This window comes from Vulpes lagopus, chromosome 14 (genome assembly GCF_018345385.1).
Source record: "Vulpes lagopus strain Blue_001 chromosome 14, ASM1834538v1, whole genome shotgun sequence".
NCBI classification, from domain to species: domain Eukaryota; kingdom Metazoa; phylum Chordata; class Mammalia; order Carnivora; family Canidae; genus Vulpes; species Vulpes lagopus.
Window position 1 is genome coordinate 3,078,900 of NC_054837.1, and position 20,689 is coordinate 3,099,588.

At 39.3% G+C, this 20,689-nt stretch overlaps 1 protein-coding gene across 5 annotated transcripts in view; it reads left to right on the forward strand.

Moving 5' to 3' along the window:
- PCDH15 (protocadherin related 15) overlaps positions 1 to 20,689 on the forward strand; it is a 743,522-nt gene that overhangs the window by 552,862 nt on the left and 169,971 nt on the right. For all 5 annotated transcript variants that reach the window (XM_041729528.1, XM_041729523.1, XM_041729527.1 and 2 more), the window contains one exon: positions 5,926 to 6,042. In XM_041729528.1, the coding sequence (XP_041585462.1) occupies positions 5,926 to 6,042 (117 nt within the window). The remainder of the gene's footprint in view (positions 1 to 5,925; positions 6,043 to 20,689) is intronic.

The window sequence follows — 20,689 nt, forward strand, 5'->3', positions numbered from 1 at the left end:
GATGCTGATAAAGCCCTGTCGATGGCAGATACCGCCCCTACTGCCACCTGTCCCTGGGCATCCCTGATGAGTTGGCTGCCACAGACGAGGGGCACTCTTGATGCATCAGGATTCTCAATATATTCTGTGAAATCTGTAATTCACCAAAGTCATACAATATTCCAAAGAGTTACAGTCTGTGCCTTCAATATTGCACTGTCTTCGGGGCCGCTCAGCATATATTTCACAGCACAAGCTCCTTGAGATGGTAATGGTTGTCTCATATACAAAGAATTTCAAAGACAAATGGATTTGGGAAATACTCGGACACACAGAGGTGAACAGATGTCTCCACTGGATGCCTTCATACAGGAGCCCTTCATATGCTGATGCACATTGTGAATCTCAGGAAAATAAAAAACGATTGCCCACATTTTCCATAGTTGATTAAGGGATCCTATTTTACTTATAAAGCTTCTGATAGGATTAGTTTTCTAAAGAATGAAATTTGGGGAAAACTTTTTTTTAAGATTTTATTTATTTATTCATGAGAGATGCACAGAGAGAAAGAGAGAGTGGCAGAGACACAGGCAGAGGGAGAAGCAGGCTCCATGCAGAGAGCCCGATGCGGGACTCGATTCCAGGACCCCAGGATCACGCCCTGAGCCGAAGGCAGATGCTCAACCGCTGAGCCATTAGGTGCCCCGGGGAAAACTTTCTTAGGTTTTAGTGAAAAATAGCTGTAGGATTAAATATTGAGTCAATTATTGTTTTAAGTGTACAAATTCAACTGATACAAGTCTCTCTTTTTTAACCAGAAAAAAAAAAAAAACAAGCTTTATAAATAATTATGAAAATTATCTTCAGGGAAATAGATTTGTGTTACGCAACATTTAGAAGCTTACCAGGTTGCCAAGAAAAAATATAATAGCCACTTGAAGGAATTGTTAAATTAGGGGATCCCTGGGTGGCTCAGGGGTTTGGCGCCTGCCTTAGGCCCAGGGTGTGATCCTGGAGTCCCGGGATCGAATCCCACGTTGGTCTCCCTGCATGGAGCCTGCTTCTCCCTCTGCCTGTGTCTCTCTCTGTCTCTCATGAATAAATAAATTTCAAAAAAATGTTAAATTGTAAAGTTTCTTGAACAGATACCTTTAAAAAGTTATGTGTGGATTTTTTTAAATGAAAGTCCTACTCCAATCATCATACACATATATGATCTTCTTATAACTTTCTCTTCATGTGCACATATCTGAATGGCTCCTCCAGGGTCTGACATGCCAGCATGTGGTCACAGGCCTGCCCTTTGCTAGCTGCCTCACCGTGAGCAGCTTGACCTCTCTAAGCTTCGATTTCTTTATATTCAAAATAGAAATAAAAGACTTAACATATTTCAGACATGTTAAATGAGATGACACATCGAAAGCACCTGGCGTAATGCCTGATGCACAGCAAACACAAAGCACACGTAATGTCATTATGGTGAACACGGGGAAAGTCCAGGTGGGTGTTACAGTTACACGGAATGGGCTCAAAGCCTCTCAGGATGTGGCTCAGGATGTGCACGTGTGCTTTCAATTGCCCATTGCCTCCCGGTTGGAGACTCACCCCTAAGCTCCTTAGCTCCCTTCTCCGCGCATTACCATTCCCACCCTGGGAAGCCAGATGGGAACGGTATTGTATATTATCGCTGTGGGTTGATCAAGATCACCCAGTGCTGTGCTCCTCCTCCTGCAGCCATCGACCTTGAAGGACGGTCCCACCTGCCGGGGGGTATGAGTGATGGAGACAGATGTATTCTCTGTGAAGTTCAGTGCAACTCCTTACTTGGCACTCTCATCCCATCCTCGTACTCCTTGCATAAATGTCATCACACCCTACATTATGTATTTAATTTTCGCTTTCTGCTCCTACCTGTCAGTTCAGTAGCAGCAGAAACTGTGCCTCTCTTGGTGGTAACAGGATCCCCAACATCTAAAGCACATCCCCAGGGGGAGCTCCATCAGTATTTGTGAACCTGAATGCCTCTGCGTACATTTTGGTACTGTGGCAAAGCACAGCTTTGATGACCTCTACATCAGGGGTATGCAGCCCCCCTAAAAAAATCCAGAATAACTAAGTACTTGGGTATAAAACCAAAACAAAAGGAAACCAAACTCAGACCTCTAAGAAAGAAGCCTCCCGTGCAGGTTTTGATCCAATAAAGGAAGAAAAAAAAAATAAAACATTGCAGTCAGTTTATAGTTTGTACTTAGGAGAACCCCATGCAAAACAGAAGAAAAGATTTGTTTGGGGGAAAAAAAAAAAGATTTGTTTGGCTGGAGACGGGGCCTTTTTGATCCTCTGCAGAAGGAGAGGGAAGAGAAGTCAGACACGACCAAAAAGAGAAGTAAAGTTTGCAAGAGGGAAGAAATAGCAGAAGGCAGCTAACAGGAAAAACAGCAGCTGGGACATTGCATAGAAACTGTCTAACAGTGGAAAGATGACCTGGGAACAGGCAGAGAAGTCAGGTGCACAGGGCACCGGGAAAGACGGGCATCAGCTCCCCAGGCCTCAAAGCATTTTGGAGATGGACAGCAGACAGCTCCAGGTGCAAGTGCTGAGCAGTGGAAGCCACCCGGGCCACAGGTGCCCCATCCGGGTCCCTCACAGGGCATGCATGACAGCTGATCATGGGGGCTGGCATTCACTGTATTTTCATCCTTAAAAAAAAAAAAAGATCAGAGCACAAACATTTTGTACACTTCTGTCTGCAGAAAGTCTCTTATCAAGAACAGTTCTTACCCGTGATTCCAGAAAAATCAGAATCTTTATCCCCTCTGTCCCTACATTTAGTGGCAAACCTGTCATTAATTTGCAATCTCCCCAGCCAGTGCCTGTTCCCCTGAGATGCTCATTTACAAAGCGTGCTGCGGTCTTGCAAGTAGAAATGGTTCCTCTGGTTAACTTAGGCTTTCATTTAGAAAATAAATAAATGGAACTCCTATTTTCTTCTTTCTAGCAAACTGTACCTTCAGGTGCATTTTCATTTGCTTAATAGATGGAAACAACTTATACATCAACTAGTACAATTATTATTATTTTTTTCCCTAAGAAGGGCGTAGTGTTGTCCTAGATGAGAACCGTGCTAACATCTAGAGCACTCTTTGGAAACATGAATGGCAATTTCTGTTCAGACCAACAAAAACTACAACCACAGAAAGCAAACTATTATGGGTCTTTATGATAAAATTGTTAAGAGGACGGAAGAGTATATGCTTCTTTTTTTGCCAATACTACCCTCTAGTGGAAAATGGGCAACAGAATGAGCTGCTTTTTGGAGGGTGAACTTCTTCGTTTGCTGCATAACAGAGCATTTGCACAGAAGCAGATTTATGTCCATTTTTCTTCAGACATCCCTGGAGCATAAATATAATGAACTATTGATTATACTTGTTGGCATCACATTTCAATAAATTTTCTCATCTGAAATAATGCACTGTGCAAGAGCTTCTTAGGTACAATAAAAGATTGTAACCCCAAAACGAGTACAATGTACTATAAAGGGAATGTTGCCACCTTGGCAGGATTGACTTACTGTTGGTCCTGCCAGTGGGGAGTGGAGGAAAGAAGTAGCAGGCCTTGGAGGCCTCCATGTACTACAGCCTTAAGTTTGTGGCTAATCAGTTTGTGAGGCCAGATTATTAAAAAAAAAAAACAAACACTATGCATGCAGTTAGAAGGTGAATCTAGGGGTGCCTGGGGGGCTCAGTTGGTGAAGCATCTCCCTTCAGCTCAGGTCATGATCTCAGGGTCTTGGGATCAAGTCCGTCAAGCTCCCTGCTCAGCGGGGCATCTCCTTCTCCCTCTGCCTCTCCCCCACTCATGCTCTCTTTCTCTCTCTCAAATAAATAATTAAAAAAATAAAAGGAAGATGAATCTAGTGAATACTTTGGGAAAAGAAAGGGGGACCCCGTACTCAGGGCTGTTAGCAGCTATATGATAACTAGAAAATCACAGGCTTTTTTTTCCCCCGAAGAATAAAATTATCCAAAATTGTTTGATACCTTGAAGGTTTTAAGTGTCCTTTGAGATGAAAAGAAAAAAAAAAGAGAAGAAGAAGAAGAAAAGAAAATTCATTAAACATATCGAGTTTATGTGACCTTGGATCTCGTGCAAGAAAAAAAATCAGTTGCTGGGCTCCTTCTTTTCTGACCTTCAGAAGTTCCCACCTAGGGTGCAAAAGGATTTCCACCCCTTTAGTTATAAGATTCACTCATTACATTAATTGGCACTATTGAAAAGAGCAGGAGAAAGCGTGCATGCAAATGTTTTACGTATTTACCCCCTGCCTGGAACCTCAAGATCAATACTCGACACCACACTCGTTATGGAGAACGAGAGCCTTCAGGTTCATGTACGTGTTCAGAGTCTGAAGGTCATAATTTATAAAGGAAGCTTTTTTGTTGTTGTTCATGGAAGGTGATGAATACAATACATCAAAACAGAGGAAATTGTATTTTTTAGTTTTGCTTACAGTTAAAGGTCTCTTATTTTTTTATTAAAGTCTGCAAGTTTTCTCATATTTACAACTCAGATGTCAACTCTATTGTGAACATAAAAGCAAGTGCTATTTGACTGTAACAGATAATTATCCTGACCTCTTTGCCAAAGGAGGTGTTTATGATCAGTTAATTAGTGGGTTTCCAATTTACGTTGTACGGGGAAATGGTTGTATCAGAGCAAATATTAAAGAGTACGTAGAATAATTTTCTTCTTTTGTTTTTGATGGCAAGTGAGAAAGAGATGACCTGGGGAGTAAGATAATTAACAGATTCAACTTTAGACCCAAAGTACCCAAAATAATGTGGAGATGTAGTAATTATTTCAAAATGAGTAAAATTAAGAAATATGAATCAGCCATGGTAACAAGCATTATTTTTGAGGGGAAAAAAAAAGATAACACATTTCTTCATAAAAGATAAAATGGTAGGGGGAGAAAATGGTCTTGCTCTCCAGGGACCAGATTTATTAGTTTGGCTCCACCAAGTAAGTAGATTAATTTAGGCAAAGTCACTATGTATCTGCAGAATCCGTATCTTTACCTGTCAGGTGGCAGGTCAGTGCCGTGATGTCAGGGCCACCATTTTCCGGAGTGAACTCAGTGGCCCCTGTGCCTAGTACTGAGCAAGAGAAGAGGGAGGGACTTGATAAATATTTCTTTAGAGTGTGACACTGCAGGAATAACAATGCACTTCCATCACTGGTTTGTAACAACAACAACCCAAAAGATGCCTCTAGAGTTACTTGAAAAAAATCCTGCAGCAAATCACCATTATTTTCTGGCAATGGGAACATCTAATTCTCTGTGTCATTCTTGACATTGTGCTATAGGGAAAACATTCTTTAACCTCTTTACATTTGTGAAAATGTATGATGGCATCAAAGGCTGTTTCATAGTTTGCACTTGAAATGTGCTAATCAACCCATTTTGCTAAGTATGTCCAGAATTTTCAGTTGCAACAGAAACATTAAAGGGCTTTTTTTTTTTTTTAAAGGAACAACAGCAGAACAAACCAAAAAAGCCACCATCTTTTACACCTGTCTTATGGAAGGGCACGTTTCATAAAAGTTGTGCATCCCTGTTTCCAAAGTTCAAAACCACCTCCTACCCCTGGAAGTATCTTCTGGGGAGAATTTCGAGCACAGCTCCTGTGTCCAGAAGGCATCATTTCAGCGCATTTGCTGGAGCAGAGTGGCCTTCAGTTGATCCCCCTGCACTTGATATTGGAGTGGAGCTCGGCGAGGTCCCTTGGGCCCCACTGTGCAGGGAGGATAATGCACTTGAGAGGCTGGCAGGTTGACAGTGGCAAATGGCTTGTGTGATAGGAAGAGATGGAGCCAGTCTAGCATCTGCGTCCCTCACCTGCTCTCACCGGAAGCTCTAAAACTCTTAATTGTGTTTTACAGGATATGAATGATTATCCTCCAGTGTTCAGTAAACGAATCTACAAAGGGATGGTGGCTCCGGATGCTGTCAAGGGCACACCTATCACAACCGTTTATGCCGAGGATGCAGACCCCCCTGTAAGTGGAAGACAATGATTAATACTCTCAACTGTAGGGAAGAGAACCTTGCATGCTCACAAATGGCCCAGTTCAATGGGCAGCGTATTCAGAGTCTGAGGTCCCCCAGTCCTCACCCAGGCATCTCGTGTGCTCCCCCTTCGTGCTCACGGGGACACACACTCTTTGCAGGATTATCACTGAACACACACGCAGTTAAGCATATGCTTTTTTGTGTTGCTGGAATTCAAAATGTGCTATTTGCCAATTTATCTCATACTAGTTATAAATAGGCGTGGAAATCAGTATCTGCATTTAGAATCGGTATCATTTGGATTCTTAGGATAGTGTAGGCTTAGGTTACTTGGGTTATGTTTTATCCTTACACGTTTTCCACTTTATTCATAAATGACGGTTTTGTTAGCCAACTGTAGGCCAACGGATAACATCATACTCATGTTGAATGGGTTAATTTTGGTGAACTAAACTATTAACATTGCTTTTAGGGCATATTTAATGCAGTCTTTATTGTCTAGAATTTTGCCTCCTTTGAGATACCCCAGATTGCCTTCCCAAATAGAGAGTTTTCAATGAAAACACTATTATAGCAAAAATGAGATAAATTTTCCTTAATGTGATTATTTTAATGTATTAGAAGCAGCATATGGAAGTAACAGTACCTGTCTAAAAATGCTTTCTATGAATAATTTGAGTGCTTTATAGACATTAATTATTCTCTTAATAGCTGAATGATGAAGATTTAAATATTTTACTTTTGAGTGAACTCCCACCATTAGTCAGTGCCTGATATATTCTACAAAAATAATAGAAATATTAAACAAGCCACTCTAGAAAAATAAGAAAAGAGAAAAAAGACCTGAATTTTATAAGTAATATAAGAGTTCTGTTTCATATTGCTAATATAAATAGTTTTTGTGTAATGCTGTTTATTTAATAAAAAAGTGAATGGCAATCATAACATTTTTCACCTTCAACTGTGACAGGCCCTATAAAGTCTTTTGTGACTATAAGGTCTTGAAAAATAATAATGTTAACATGAAAGCAATGACCTTTCACTTAGAAGCTCCTTTTCTCAAGTGTGTTAAAATGTCTTTGAAACTGATTTACTGCATTTTGGGAAATGTGATACGCAAAATTTCATACATTTGAACATACCAGTAGAGGTGGTGAATATGAAATTGGTGTTTCATCTGCTTTTTAAGTAAACAGTCAGAGGTAGAAAATACTTTGAAATTAAGAATACACTTTCAATTCTATTCATAGCATGTGTTTTGAACACCAAGTCTATACTGATTATTGTGCTAAGCAGTTTTTGCTCTCCAGACCTGAAAATCTTAGAGGATAAAATAGAACTGCACATAGAAATTATAACACAGTGTACTAAGTGAGTATAAACAAGTACAGTATCTTCAAATACTGATATTTCTTTCTTTTTAAAGATTATTTATTTGAGTGTGAGAGAGGGAGAGAGAAAGAGGGAGAGTTTGCCCTCAAGAGCACAAGTGGGGGTAGGGACAGAGGGAGAGAAGCAGACGCCCCTGCTGAGTGGGGAACCCAACCCAGGGCTCAATCCTATCCCACGATCATGACCCTGAGATCACGACCTGAGCCTAAATCAGGAGTCAGATGCTTAACCAACTGAAACACCCAGACACCCCAAACTATTCATGTTTCTAAGAAATTTATATTAGCACAGAATCGAAGGTAGTGTTAAGATGAACAGTATCAATGATGACAGACTAAGTGTCGAGACGTACACTGATCACCTACGTGGGACAGGCCTCCACGTCTTATTGCGGATCGCAAAACCCTCACTTTACTTTCGGCACCTGCCACCTTGATACCTGGCTTGATATTCAGATCACCCTACAGAAGTGAGAAGTTGTCTTGGTCTGTTATCTATTCCATAAATAAATGCTGTTCCTTACCTAAGTATCTAGAGAAAGGACCCTGTTTTCACACCCTGAAGTTCTTTCATGGAAAATTACCAGGTTCGAATTCCATATTTGTTTTAAGACGTTCTTAGGTTTGCATCCCCAGTAGTAGTTTCACACAATTAACATCTAATAGTGGCTTTTCAGGAGATGAAATGCAGATGCCGGTCATTCCATTGAAAACCTGAGTGCATTTATTTTGGTTAGTGACTATGTATTTTGTTGGACTTTTTTTTTATTAAGTCTTTTATTTTAATTTCAGTGTACTTAACATACAGTGTTATATAAGATTCAGATGAACCATATAGTGAGTCGCCAATTCTGTACATTGTTCAGGGCTCATCACAAGTGCTCTCCTTCATCCCTTCACGTGTTTCCCCCATCCCCCCACCTCCCCTCTGTTGACCATCAGTGTGTTCTCTAGAGTTAAGAGTCTGTTTCCTGATTTCTCTCTCTCTTTCCTCTGCTTGTTTCTTAAATCCCACAGATGAGTGAGATCACATGGCATTTGTCTTTCTCTGATGGGCTTATTTTACTTAAGATTATATTCTCTAGCTCCATTCATGTTGTTGCCAATGGCAAGATCTCATTCTTTTCCTGGCTGAGTAATATTCCATTGTGTATACATACCACTTGTTCTTTACCCATTCATCTGTTGATGGATTTGGGGACTCTTCCATAATTTGGCTATCATAAATAAAACTGCTATAAACATAAAGGTGCATGTTTCCTTCTGAATGAGCGTCTTTGTATTCTTTGAGTAAATACCCACTAGTGTGATTGCTAGATTGTAGGGTAGCTCTATTTTTAACTTTTTGAGGAACTCCATCTGTTTTCCAGATGGCTGCACCTGATTGCACTCCCACCAACTGTGCACGAGGGTTCCCCTTTCTCCATATCCTCTCCAACACCTGTTGCTTCTATGTTGTTGATTTTAGCCATTCTGACAGGTTTATCAGACCCGTTGCTGATCCTTGACACACCAGCAGTTTTAAGCATAACTAGTTTTCTCCACTGAGCTTTCCAGTTATCCCTGCAAGCTGGATCCCTTAAATTAAGAGTTGCAATCAAGCTACACTGGCACTGATGAGAAATAAAAGCTCAATTCCATGACAATTTTCAGAACAAGAATTTCACAGTACTCAAATTTCAAAAAGATTATGATTGATTTTTACTTTTGTAACTTAATGTCAGTGCCATAAATCCAGAATATGTATTTTTTTAATGAGCTTGCTGAGTATTTTTTCCCTTTGTCGCTGTTATAAACATTTAGTAATTTGAAGATGCCATTCAGGGCTCCTGTGCGTAAGTATCCATGGAAACACTTTGTATACATAATGGTCTTTTTTTTTTTTTTTTCAAATTGAAAGGGAAAGTCCTTGAGGACAGGAATCACAACTGAACTCTGGTTTGCCTTTCCACATCCAATGCTATGCTTGAGATTCCATGGTCTGTTAGGAAACATTTGTTAAGTAATTGAATAAATGAATAAATTAACAGCAATTTCTATGCTCTCCAGAATTGACAAAGTGTGCCAGATACTCAGAGATTTAGTTCTTGGTGACCTCAGGAAAACTTGTGCTTCTCTGTAAGCCCTAGCTTGGCCATTCGAGGGTTGTGAGGATGAAGGAGGGTCATGTGTGAGCCCCATGGAGCACAGCTTCTGCGCCCTCTTGGAGTGGGCATTGCTATAACTCAGCAGTAGTAATTTCCGCCTCGAGAGGCTGGCCACCTCTTTTTTAAGACATTGTGTTTCTTCTGAATGCAGGGAGAACCACCCATTTTAACCTAGAAAATAGCAAAAACAAAATCCTTTGAAGTATCAGATGGAGGAACTGGGTAAGGTCTCAAAGCCAGAGAGAAACACCGTTGCTGAATATAAATTAAGAATTATAAAATGCGTGTTGTGCAAAACTAAAGTGCTCTAGAGGGAGGAGGAGAAAATAAAAAAATATATATATATAAAATTTAAAAAAAAAAACCTTCCAGGGATTTTTTTTCCCCACTGAATTAAAGCTGTTAAGACTTTATTTTCCGCCTCGCTTTTGTGACAGCATTGGCATTATGTAGTTCACCAGAGATGTGAATAGGAAATGACTGATCATTTTGGATATTAAAAATTGCTAACCTTTTCCTTCTGCTCACCAGAGACCTCTCACTCCAAACTTTCACAAAACAAAACTGCAAGTGTAATTTCCATTTGCATATTTTATTCTTCCAGAAGCTGTAAGGCCAAACCCCAAGATGCGGGAGTTCTCTCCCTAGGTAGGGTGAGCGCCTGACAAAATAGTATCTCTGGTGAGCACGTGAGTGCAGTAAAGTTGGCATAAATCATTGAAGTCTACATTTGTCTCATTTCCACGAAGGATCCTTTCCCTCGTGGTTATATTATTCTTTCCACTTGATGCATTTCAGGAATTGATAAGATTCCATTTTAAAGTAAAGTAGTAAAAAATAAATAAGTAGAATAAAGTAAAGTAATTGGAGCATGTTCAATATTAGCGATTGTGACAAGCTTTCTGTTTTGCTTATATTAGTGCACTGTTGACTTCGAAGACTTCTTTTTTTTCGGGTTTTGATACTCATTTTTGAAACACATGTGCTCTGTAAAAGAGATCTTGCAAGAAGGCCTCAAGAGTAATTGACTTTAAAAATCATTTAAGTATTCTCACTATATTGTTTTGTAAATAATTTTTAGAGAAGGCCCATCCTCATGACTGTGAGATATTTTTTTCTCTCTCTCTGCTGAGATTTTCAGAGCACTACCAGCCACTCAGAGTTTACACAAGCTGCCTGAGGAATTATTTTTTAAAGTGTTTTCACGAGGGGCTTTAACATCCTTCTCCCTCATTCAGGTTTCATGGGTCTCTAGAGAGCAAACAGGTGGTCAGATTTTCATTTTTATTGGCATACCTTCCATTTTATTTTATTTATTTTATTTTATTTTATTTATTTTATTTTATTTTATTTATTTTATTTTATTTTATTTTATTTTATTTTATTACCTTCCATTTTATTAAAGTGACATGATGTCACCAAATAATGCCAAGGAATGATGGTAATCTTCTCAAAATAATGAACCCTCCAGTTGATTACTCTGTGGCAGTCTACTAGCAGAGGGTAGAACAAAAGTAAGAACTGTCTGCATCCCTGATTTGCTGCTTGCTTGCTTGCTTGCTTGCTTCATGGGCAAGAGTTAAAATTCTTCAGGGCCAGGAGTTTGAGGCTCTATCTTTGTCTCCATATAACATGGCTGCCCTGTGTTATTTTCCAGTGACGTCTCTATGGTCTGATTTTCATCACTCACCACATACTGGCTTGTGCCTTTAAGCTGTACTGATTTAGATTACTGCTAGCAAGGTAGCAAAACTCTGCTGTCGATGCTCGGTGCCTACTAACCAGGTTGGCTGACCCTGGAGCTTGCAGGGGGAGTGCACACCGCTCAGTGGGGTTGTTTTTTTTTTTTTTCCCCTCCCATCAAAGCTGTCAGGGAAATAGTTATCAAAAACTGTTTCTGTGATGCATGTCAGCTTGTGCAAATTGAGTTGATGTAGCCCCAACCTGGGTCCCTCTGGTCTCGAATACTTAATTAGAAAGAAAGCACACACTGAGACAGTGGGGACTTGATCTTTAAAATGACAATGAGCTATAATTAGATTTGAGAGTGTAAATGAGTAGGAAAGGGAAGGTTTTATGAGAAAGTTTATACATGATTAATGTCTAGAAAAGGCTTATCTAACGTTTTAAGAATCTGTGTCATTTTCTTTTTGTGGCTTATTGATTCCTTTCAAGAACAATTACATTGTTAGCATTACTTGAGATCAATATTAGATTTAACTGTTTCAGAAGCAAATATTGCTCTTCTAATTAAAAACCTGCCATTTTACTAGGACTAAAGGGACACTTCTTTTGTTATAAATGGTAACAACTGTGAAATTTAGGGTTTTTATTTACTTATTTATTTTTAGCCTTCACAAAAGTGTCACCCAAATGGTATATCAGTGACTTTTTTGAAGACAATAAACCTCCTGGGGTTAGGATCCTAGTAGACATGAACAGAAGGTTTCCAAGGCAATTGAGTGAAATATAGCAGGCCTTCTTGGGAGCTCACCCACAGGTCTTCCTTCAGACTTAGATCATGTACTTTATTGTGAAGTTCTTGCCAGAGAAAATGAAGAGACCCTCTGAGAGCACTTGATGGGATGAGCACTGGGTGTTATTCTATATGTTGGCAAATTGAACACCAATAAAAAAATAAATTTATTAAAAAAATAAAATAAAATAAAACCAAGTAAAAATAAATAAATAAATAAATAAATAAATAAATAAATAAATAAGGTCCCTGCTTCTCATGATGGCGATTCTTGGCTTTAACACCCTCAGAGCCAAGCCACTGGGAACTCGTGGTCTCACCGTCCCCACTACACGATCCTTACCTCCCACTACACAATGGCAATGTAACAACAGTAGACCTACAATCCAATAGGTGCCTGGTGCAACATAGACACCTCATAATATTTACTGAATGCATGAATCAATCAGAACACATTTATTGTGGACTTAACAATGAAGAACATGGCAAGACAGACAGAGATAAAGCCGTAGCAGCATGTGTGTCAAAGATGCCAAGAAATGCTACAGCTATGTTGAGAATGGGGGGACAGATTGTGTCCCAGTGAAGCTGGAATCTGCTCTAGACAGGAATTCAACTAAAAAAAAAATAGGGAATTCATTTCAGTGAGGGTAGAAGAAATAGCCAGAGGAAATGTACTGAACACTTGCAGACTCAAAAATATCCCTCTTATGTACATGAATTTGTGTGCCATGACTTGAATATGTCTGACTAAATAAATGTTAGGTACCTAAAGGAATAGCCCGCAAAACATCAGGGTTGTCTTAGAGACTCATTTGTAGACAGGAAATGTGGCAAATATGGTTTTATGAAACCCATTTTATCATATAGAAAAATGGAAGTTTACTCAAGACTTACAAAAAGCAGTGACAAAATCAGAGCTGGATATTAGAACAATGACTTTCTTCTGAGATTTGGTCTTTATTGGATGAAATAATGAAAACCAGAAGATTAGTTAGCAGCTTTGCTTTCATTTAATCATGGAAAAAAAAACAGGGTGAACAAAAGAAATGGAGCAAACAGAAATGTGTAAAGTCATTAAAATGGAAGAATTAATAGTGATGGGGCCGGAAGCGGATGACAGAGGAAATAAAGGAAAAATCAAAGGTGAATCATGGACTTCTGGCTCAGTAATGAAGACATTGGTGATATTAGTTGGTAGAAATAAGGAAGACAGAGAACAAAGCTGTTCTAAGGAGAAAATGAGATCATTTTAATGATCATCTAATCTCTCTAATGAGATCAAACTAGCAGAGAGTACATTTGAAATGATTTCAGAACACGTACGTGCCCCCCGCACCTACAGAATGAGAGAACTCTGATTCCATCCTCACCCAATCTGTGTAGGAGCCTAGTGCCAGGATGGGCAGGAAGCTTGACTCTTGCCCAGAATCATAGGCTCACCAAACAAGGGAGTGCACAACACCTAGTGTGAGAGGGGCTGGAGGCAGATGGCAGGAAGGGGCCGGGATTCCTGCTCAGGGTCAGCAACACACGGGGAGGAAGGGGCAGAGGCTGCTTCCATGTGAAGCCAGGCCGGGTTGAGAGGGTCAGGGATGGGTGGCAAGGAACAACGCAGAATTGCCGTTGAGGCTCTCAGAGTGATAAACCCATTCTCCAAGAAGGAAAATATAATCAGATAAAACAAAACCTTGGAAATAAATCCTTAGGTTATGCCGTTTTGGGGATGGGCCAGGGGCTGGAGAGAGAAAGAGAAAGACTAGTGGAGGAGAGAAACCAGCAAGGGATGGGGTTTAGAGGAAAAGAAGTTTTCAATGCAGAGAAGGAAATTAAAAGGTAAAGAATTTTTATTTTATTTTATTTTATTTTATTTTACTTTATTTTATTTACAGATAGAGTAAGGTGAATGAAATGAAGCTGAGTGGAGGACCTTACATAGTACTGTGGATTAGACCTTCATGGGGAACCTCCATGCTAACCTGGCCTCTGCTTGCCTACAGCTGGCTGTCCTTTTTTATTTTTTATTTATTTATTTTTTTTTTTAAGATTCTATTTATTTATCCATGAGAGACAGACAGAGAGAGAGAGAGGCAGAGAAGCAGGCTCCATACGGAACTCCATCCCGGGTCTCCAGGATCAGGCCCTGGGCTGAAGGCAGTGCTAAACGGCTAAAACACCTGGGCTGCCCTGTCCCTTTTATTTGTCATGTGTCTGAGTTATTTGGGGCCATGACTTTTATGTATAGGTCACTTTTTTGTCTTTGACCCCATTTATTTTTATTACATCTTTTTTGAAGAATTACATACGTGTGTTCTATATGAAAATGCATGGCATTTTAATGATGCTTCCTAGACATAACAACTGCCTATGCTTATTTTGGTATTTAAGCTTATGTGTGTGATTGATGCCAATTTTTCCACATTCTCATGCATCCATTTTTAACGTCTTTGCTGCCTCTGGTAGTTCACTCCTCTATGTCTTCAACTTTTTAAGAAGGATGCATATGTTGTGAGTTCCAAGTATGAAAGTGTCTTTTGCTTATACATATACAACTTGACAGACTATTACTGTCTTGAGTTTAAACATTTACTTTTTAAAAACTTACATATGCCTTTCCACTATTTTCTGTGTACTTACTTATTTAGGGAGAAGGAGAGACAGAGGGGAAGGGAGAGAGAGAATCTCAAGCCCAGAGCTGGGCTGCACATCAGGTGACCTCACCCCAGCAACGGACAAGGGAAGGGTGCAGGACTGGAAGCCCCAGAACAGCTCCTGCTTCTCCTCCTCTGTGTACTCCATTCGGTTCCTATAGAAAATGGATACGCAGAGAACTCCCAACCCTGGCCTGGCCGGGTCTAGAGACCACCGGCAAGTATCGCAGCCCAGGGCAGTGGTTCCAGTTACACTGGCTCAGGCCCTTACTTGCTTCTCCACCCCCCTGTCTCCCCCACTCCCACCTGCCCTTCTGTTCCTAGGCTCAGCTGTTGCTGCAGGCAAACACTCCACCCTTCATTTCCCCCACTCCTGCAGCTGCCTCCAGGCCTGTTGCTATAGAGCCTACCTGTGTGTCAAAAAAAAAAAAAAAAAACGACAGGCACGGAGAGCTGCAGACTGCTGTACCGCAGACTCCAGGCTTCCCAACTTCTGACTCAGAGGCTTTGTGAGGCCCTGCCTAGGGTTCACCCACCAATATCGGCTTCCAGTCAAAGACTCCCCAGTGGGAATGGAGCCTCACAAGGGCTGGGAAAGCTCGATCTCACGCCCCTGAGATCATGACCTGAGCCCAGATCAAGAGTCATTGCTCAAAATATTGAGCCACCCACGGCCCCCTATTTTCTGGTTTTTAACACTGTACGAGCATGAAGCCATAGTAATTTTCTTAATTTTGAGGTTTTTTTTTTTTTTTTGCTTCTTCTTGTAAGATTCCCTATTCTTAAAAGTAAATGTTTTCACTAGTATATGTTGAGAAATTCTTTTGTCTGTATTAATTGTGTTGGGTGTATGATGCCCTCTTTCGGCCTGCAAACTTATAGAGTTCATCACCCAGGATAGTTTTCAGTAGTGTAAGGGCCCTAGAGTGATGGGCTGGTCTCACCTACTAAAGCCCCTACTGTCACTGTCACTGTCTCCCCGTGTCCTCGAATTTGTAAAATGAAAACAAAACAACATTATTGAGCTTTATACCCCATGACCAACAGCTGTCCATTTTCTCTTCCCCAAACAACCACAATTATATTATTTACTTCTATTAATTTGACTCCTTTAGATTCCTCATATAAGTAGAACCATGCAGTATTTGCACTTCTGTGACTGGTTTATTTCGCATAGCATAATATCCTCAAGGTTCATCTATGTTGTCACAAATGACAAGGTTTTATTATGTTTTAAGGCTGGGTGATATTCCATTATATAAACACACCACATTTTTTTTTAATTCACTCATCTGCTGATGGACTTTTAGGTTCTTTCCTTATCTTAGCCATTGTGAATGATGCTTCAGTAAACATGGAAGTACAAATATCACTTTCAGATCCTGATTTCAATTAAAAAATTTCTCATGTATACCTAGAAGTAGGATTGCTGGATTGTAGGGTAGTCCTATTTTTAATTTTTTTTGAGAGACTTCCATACTGTTTTCCGTAGGGGCTGCACCATTTTGCATTCCTACCAATAGTGTACAAGGGTTCCAATTTTTCCACATCCCTGCTAACATTTGTTATCTTCTAGATTTTTTTTTTATAATAGCCATCCTAACTGGTGTGAGGTGATATCTCCCTGTGCTTTTGATTTGCATTTCCCTGCTGATGAGTGATGTTGAGTATCTTTTCAAGTGTCTGCTGGCCATCTGTCTTCTTTGGAGAAATCTCTATTCAAGTTCTTTGTCCATTTTTTAACCAGATTATTTGTTCTGTTTTTGTTGTTGGTCTTCTAGAGATCTGCTATACAACTTTGAAGCTGCCATTAACAACACTGAATTATACTTAAAAATATGTTTAAAAAGCAGATCTCACATTACACGCTCTTAACACAATTTTAAGAAAGTACTGACTTTGTCAGATCTGTATGAAGGTTACATGATAGCATTTATGTGGAGCAACTGGTGCCTGCCATATAGTAAATAGTCAGCAAATTTTATCTATTTTTATATTTATTCTGGTCTTTTTCAGGCTTTGAGTCTCTGATATTTGTCTTCTATAGTGATTGTTTGCATTCTGTTACTTTCTCTCTCTCTCTCTTTTTTTTTTTTTCATCTGTGATCTGGGGCAGCCTGTAAGGGGAGAGCCTGTAAAAGTTGAGCATGGGTTGGGGGATGTGTAAGGTGTGGTGCAGTGGAGAAGAAGCTGGGCCTCCGACCTGTCACTTTGACAACTTTTTCCCAGCTCTATCTCTCCTGAGGATGTGTTTGCAATGGATGTACTAGAGCTGAGTGTTCTGTACTCAGGATTCTGGTGGATCAGACCAAGTAACATTACAGCTGCATGCAACTGCTCATGTAGCTTCAAACTGGCTCTTCCACCCAGCATGATAATGTAGGGCCCTTCATGCCTATCCCCCCCCCCCAGCCCCAAGCTGTCCTTATTGCATAGTCAAAGACTCAGAACATTCAGGGCAATCTCCGTGACAGGAATGTTATCATCCCTATTGATACATCAGGCAGGTTCCCATACAGCCATGATCTTTATTAAGAGTGAAAGAAAGATCTGGAGAACTCTTCTAGCACAGCAGAATTTTTATGAGCACATAGCAACAAAAATAAATTATAAAGACATAATACTCAGGGAATATAGTAAGAAAAAGAAAATAATACCATTATATATATATATTAAAAGCAGAAAATGCATGCAATATGCAACAACTAGGTTTTCCTCCCAAAATGCTTGGACAATGAACAATACCAGAATACTACTTGTTCATTATACCAAAGACATATTCTTATATGTAGAGGTTTGAGGCAGTGAGGGGTTGGCTGACCTTGCTTTCAAGCTGAGGTTGGCCTCAGGTTGGGTCCACATGCCTCTTCCTTCAGGGATCTATGAATAAGCTAGCCTGCTCTGTGTATGATGAAGGACAAGACTGCAAGACAACTTGCCTAACCACATGGTCACATGTCAAGCCGCTGGTTTTGAGTCTCAGTCTTCCACATTCCATTAACCAAAGCAAGTCTCATGACCAAGGACAGAAGCTATGGGACCAGGAGTGGAGGAAGAAGGAATGGATATTTACTGAATGATAGTACAATGTACCACAATAGTCTAGTTACACAATATTCCAGAAATTCATTAAGATGGTTGCCTTTGAAAAAGGAGGTAGGAGTGAAGTGTGAGGATAAAAGGACACAAGGAAATGAGAAGTAAATATGCCTATTGATCCGCCGATGACAATGTTTCATAAACTGTGGATTATGTTTGACTTAAATCTCTGTCCTTATGTTCCAAACAAAATAAGAATCCTTCAATATTTATTGCATGTGTGTGCATCCAATATTAATTAGGGGTGCTGCATTAAGTATTACGGATTTAAATTATCATGTTTCCTTGCCTTAGAATTTCAAACTTGAAGAGTTGGATATCAAGTAAGTAGAAATGACAAACCATAAAAAAGCTGTAAGAAATAAATGTTTAGGGTGCTCCAAGGTTAGGAAGTCTGATTTTGTCTGGAAGGTCAAGGAATGTTCTGGGAAGCTGAGATTTGAATGATAAAGAGGTGTTTCCAATTGAACATAATATGTCAATATTTGACCCTAAATAGTAGGAGGAAGAAAAATAATTTTCAAAAACCAAAAGGAAGTAATATTGCCAGGAGTCTGGGGAGGTAAACCTGAGTCAGAACCTATGGAGTCTGGTAGGCCATGAGGACCATGACAATATTTCTTGTTTCATCCCTAAGAAAAATGGGAAGATTTTAAGACAGAGTGGACAGGATCACTGATTTCTAGCTCTCACTTGGGTTCATCCCTATTTTTAACTTCCTTTAGGTTTGTGAGTTGGTTTTTTGTGAGGAAAGTTGAATGTGTGCCCACCATTATTTTTAGAAATTTCTAAAATGTATCTAAATGAGGAAATCTTACAAGGAATAGGTAGTCATTTGACATCTTGAGGAGATTGAGTTATGTTTCCTTTTAAGAAACAGATTTCTCAAAAGATTTAGTCAAGTAACCCTGAAGCAGACACTTCTTAGGATCCTGAATAAGTATGTTGGTACCACATCTGTAGAAACTGAACTATATGCACATTCTATATTAGCTCAGTGACATCTGCTTGAGGAACGTGGCTGGGAGAGTGTTGACCCACGAGGCTGTCAACACGTGGTAGTCACTGCAGGTGTGAGACAGCGGGGAGGGGAGAGGAAGAAAGAAAAGCATACATCTCCTCAGGGACCACACGGAGAGTTTGACTTTCCCAGTGTCATTTAAAGATGCCTTAGGAAAAAAAAAAAAAAAAGATGCCTTAGAAGATGAATGGATAAGGAAGATGTGGTCTATGTATACAATGGAATATTCCTCAGCCATTAGAAATGACAAATACCTGCCATTTGCTTTGACATGGATGGAACTGGAGGGTATTATGCTGAGTCAAATAAGTCAATCGGAGAAGGACAAACATTATATGGTCTCATTTATTTGGGTAACATAAAAAATAATGAAAGGGATTAAAGGGAAAGGAGAGAAAATGAGTGAAAATGTCAGTGAGGGTGACAAAATATAAGAGACACCTAACTCTGGGAAATAAACAAGGGGTAGTGGAAAGGGAGGGGGGGAGGGGTTGGGATGACTATGTGATGGGCACTGAGGGGGGCACTTGGTGGGATGAGCACTGGGTGTTATGCTATATGTTGGCAAATTGAACTCCAATAAAATTGTTTTTTAAAAAGCCAGAAGGCAAAAAAAAATAATAATAAAATAAAATAAAGATGCCTTAGCATCGGTCAGATCCACTAGAAAAGTCATTATGATTGCAAAAAACAATACTAACCACTTTATAGTAATCCCTAATGCTAAATCATACTTGAGAGGTTTTGTGAATTACACTGTTACAAAATAAATCAGATTAGTTGCTTTTGAAGACATTGGGAAAAAGAATTTTGGAAACCACTTCAGGGAGAAAAATCTTTGTATACTTGAAAACAAATTACTTAATGTTTGTGTATAACGGTAATAATAGGTTTAGTATTCCCTGATATAATGTGATTGCCATTATTACAAAGAAAATTACGTGGGTCTGAATGAGTAATTTCTTGATAATTATGTATATAAGAAAAATTACTAAATCAAGATATCCCCTGATATTAAGAACTTAATTATTTTGGTCCATTATAGGCTCATTGAAATTCCCTATGTTTGCAAGTTTGGAACATCTTTCATACAGACTTGCAATTACTACCTTCTGTAGTAATTATTTATATTCTCACCATCATTAAGTCAAAACATATTGTGCTTAATGCTCACTATAAGAATGGAAGTCAAAAGTAAAAACGAACTAATAAAATAATTGAAATCTTAAGGTTCCACTTTCTCGATATAAATTTACATTGATTCTTCACATCAATTATACCTACCCTGTCGTTGTACATAAATGTGTTACTTTTTGATGTAAAAAATCTAGTGTCAGCATTATGATGCCAGGTTTTTTGTTTTTTGTTTTTTGTTTTGTTTTGCTTTGTTTTGTTTGTCTGTCATGTTCCCATCATCTAAAAAACATGCCTGGTTCAGAGTGTATCACCACATTGCTATCCATGTGCTGAATAAACCACCATTCCAGTAGTATTATCTCATACTAATATTTATTGAGGCTTACAGAGTCAAATTTAGTAGATAAAAGGACATCACAATGTTGAAATGCCTTTCACATTTTGGAAACCACATTCTATTTAAATAAGTTCACCTACTACCTCAAATCATATTTGGAATGAAGCCTAATACATGAACAAACAAATCAATTAACTCATTTATTAATAGATGTCATTAAATCGTGTCCTTCCTGAGGGCAATTAGGGTTGGCAAACCTCCCAAGTCCTTCAAAGCTATTGACTAATGTCAGCAGGGTTGGCATTTGTGTTTAACCAGGAAAAATGATATTGTACTGCAGTTACTTTGCTTCCTTTAAACCTCATTTCCATGTAA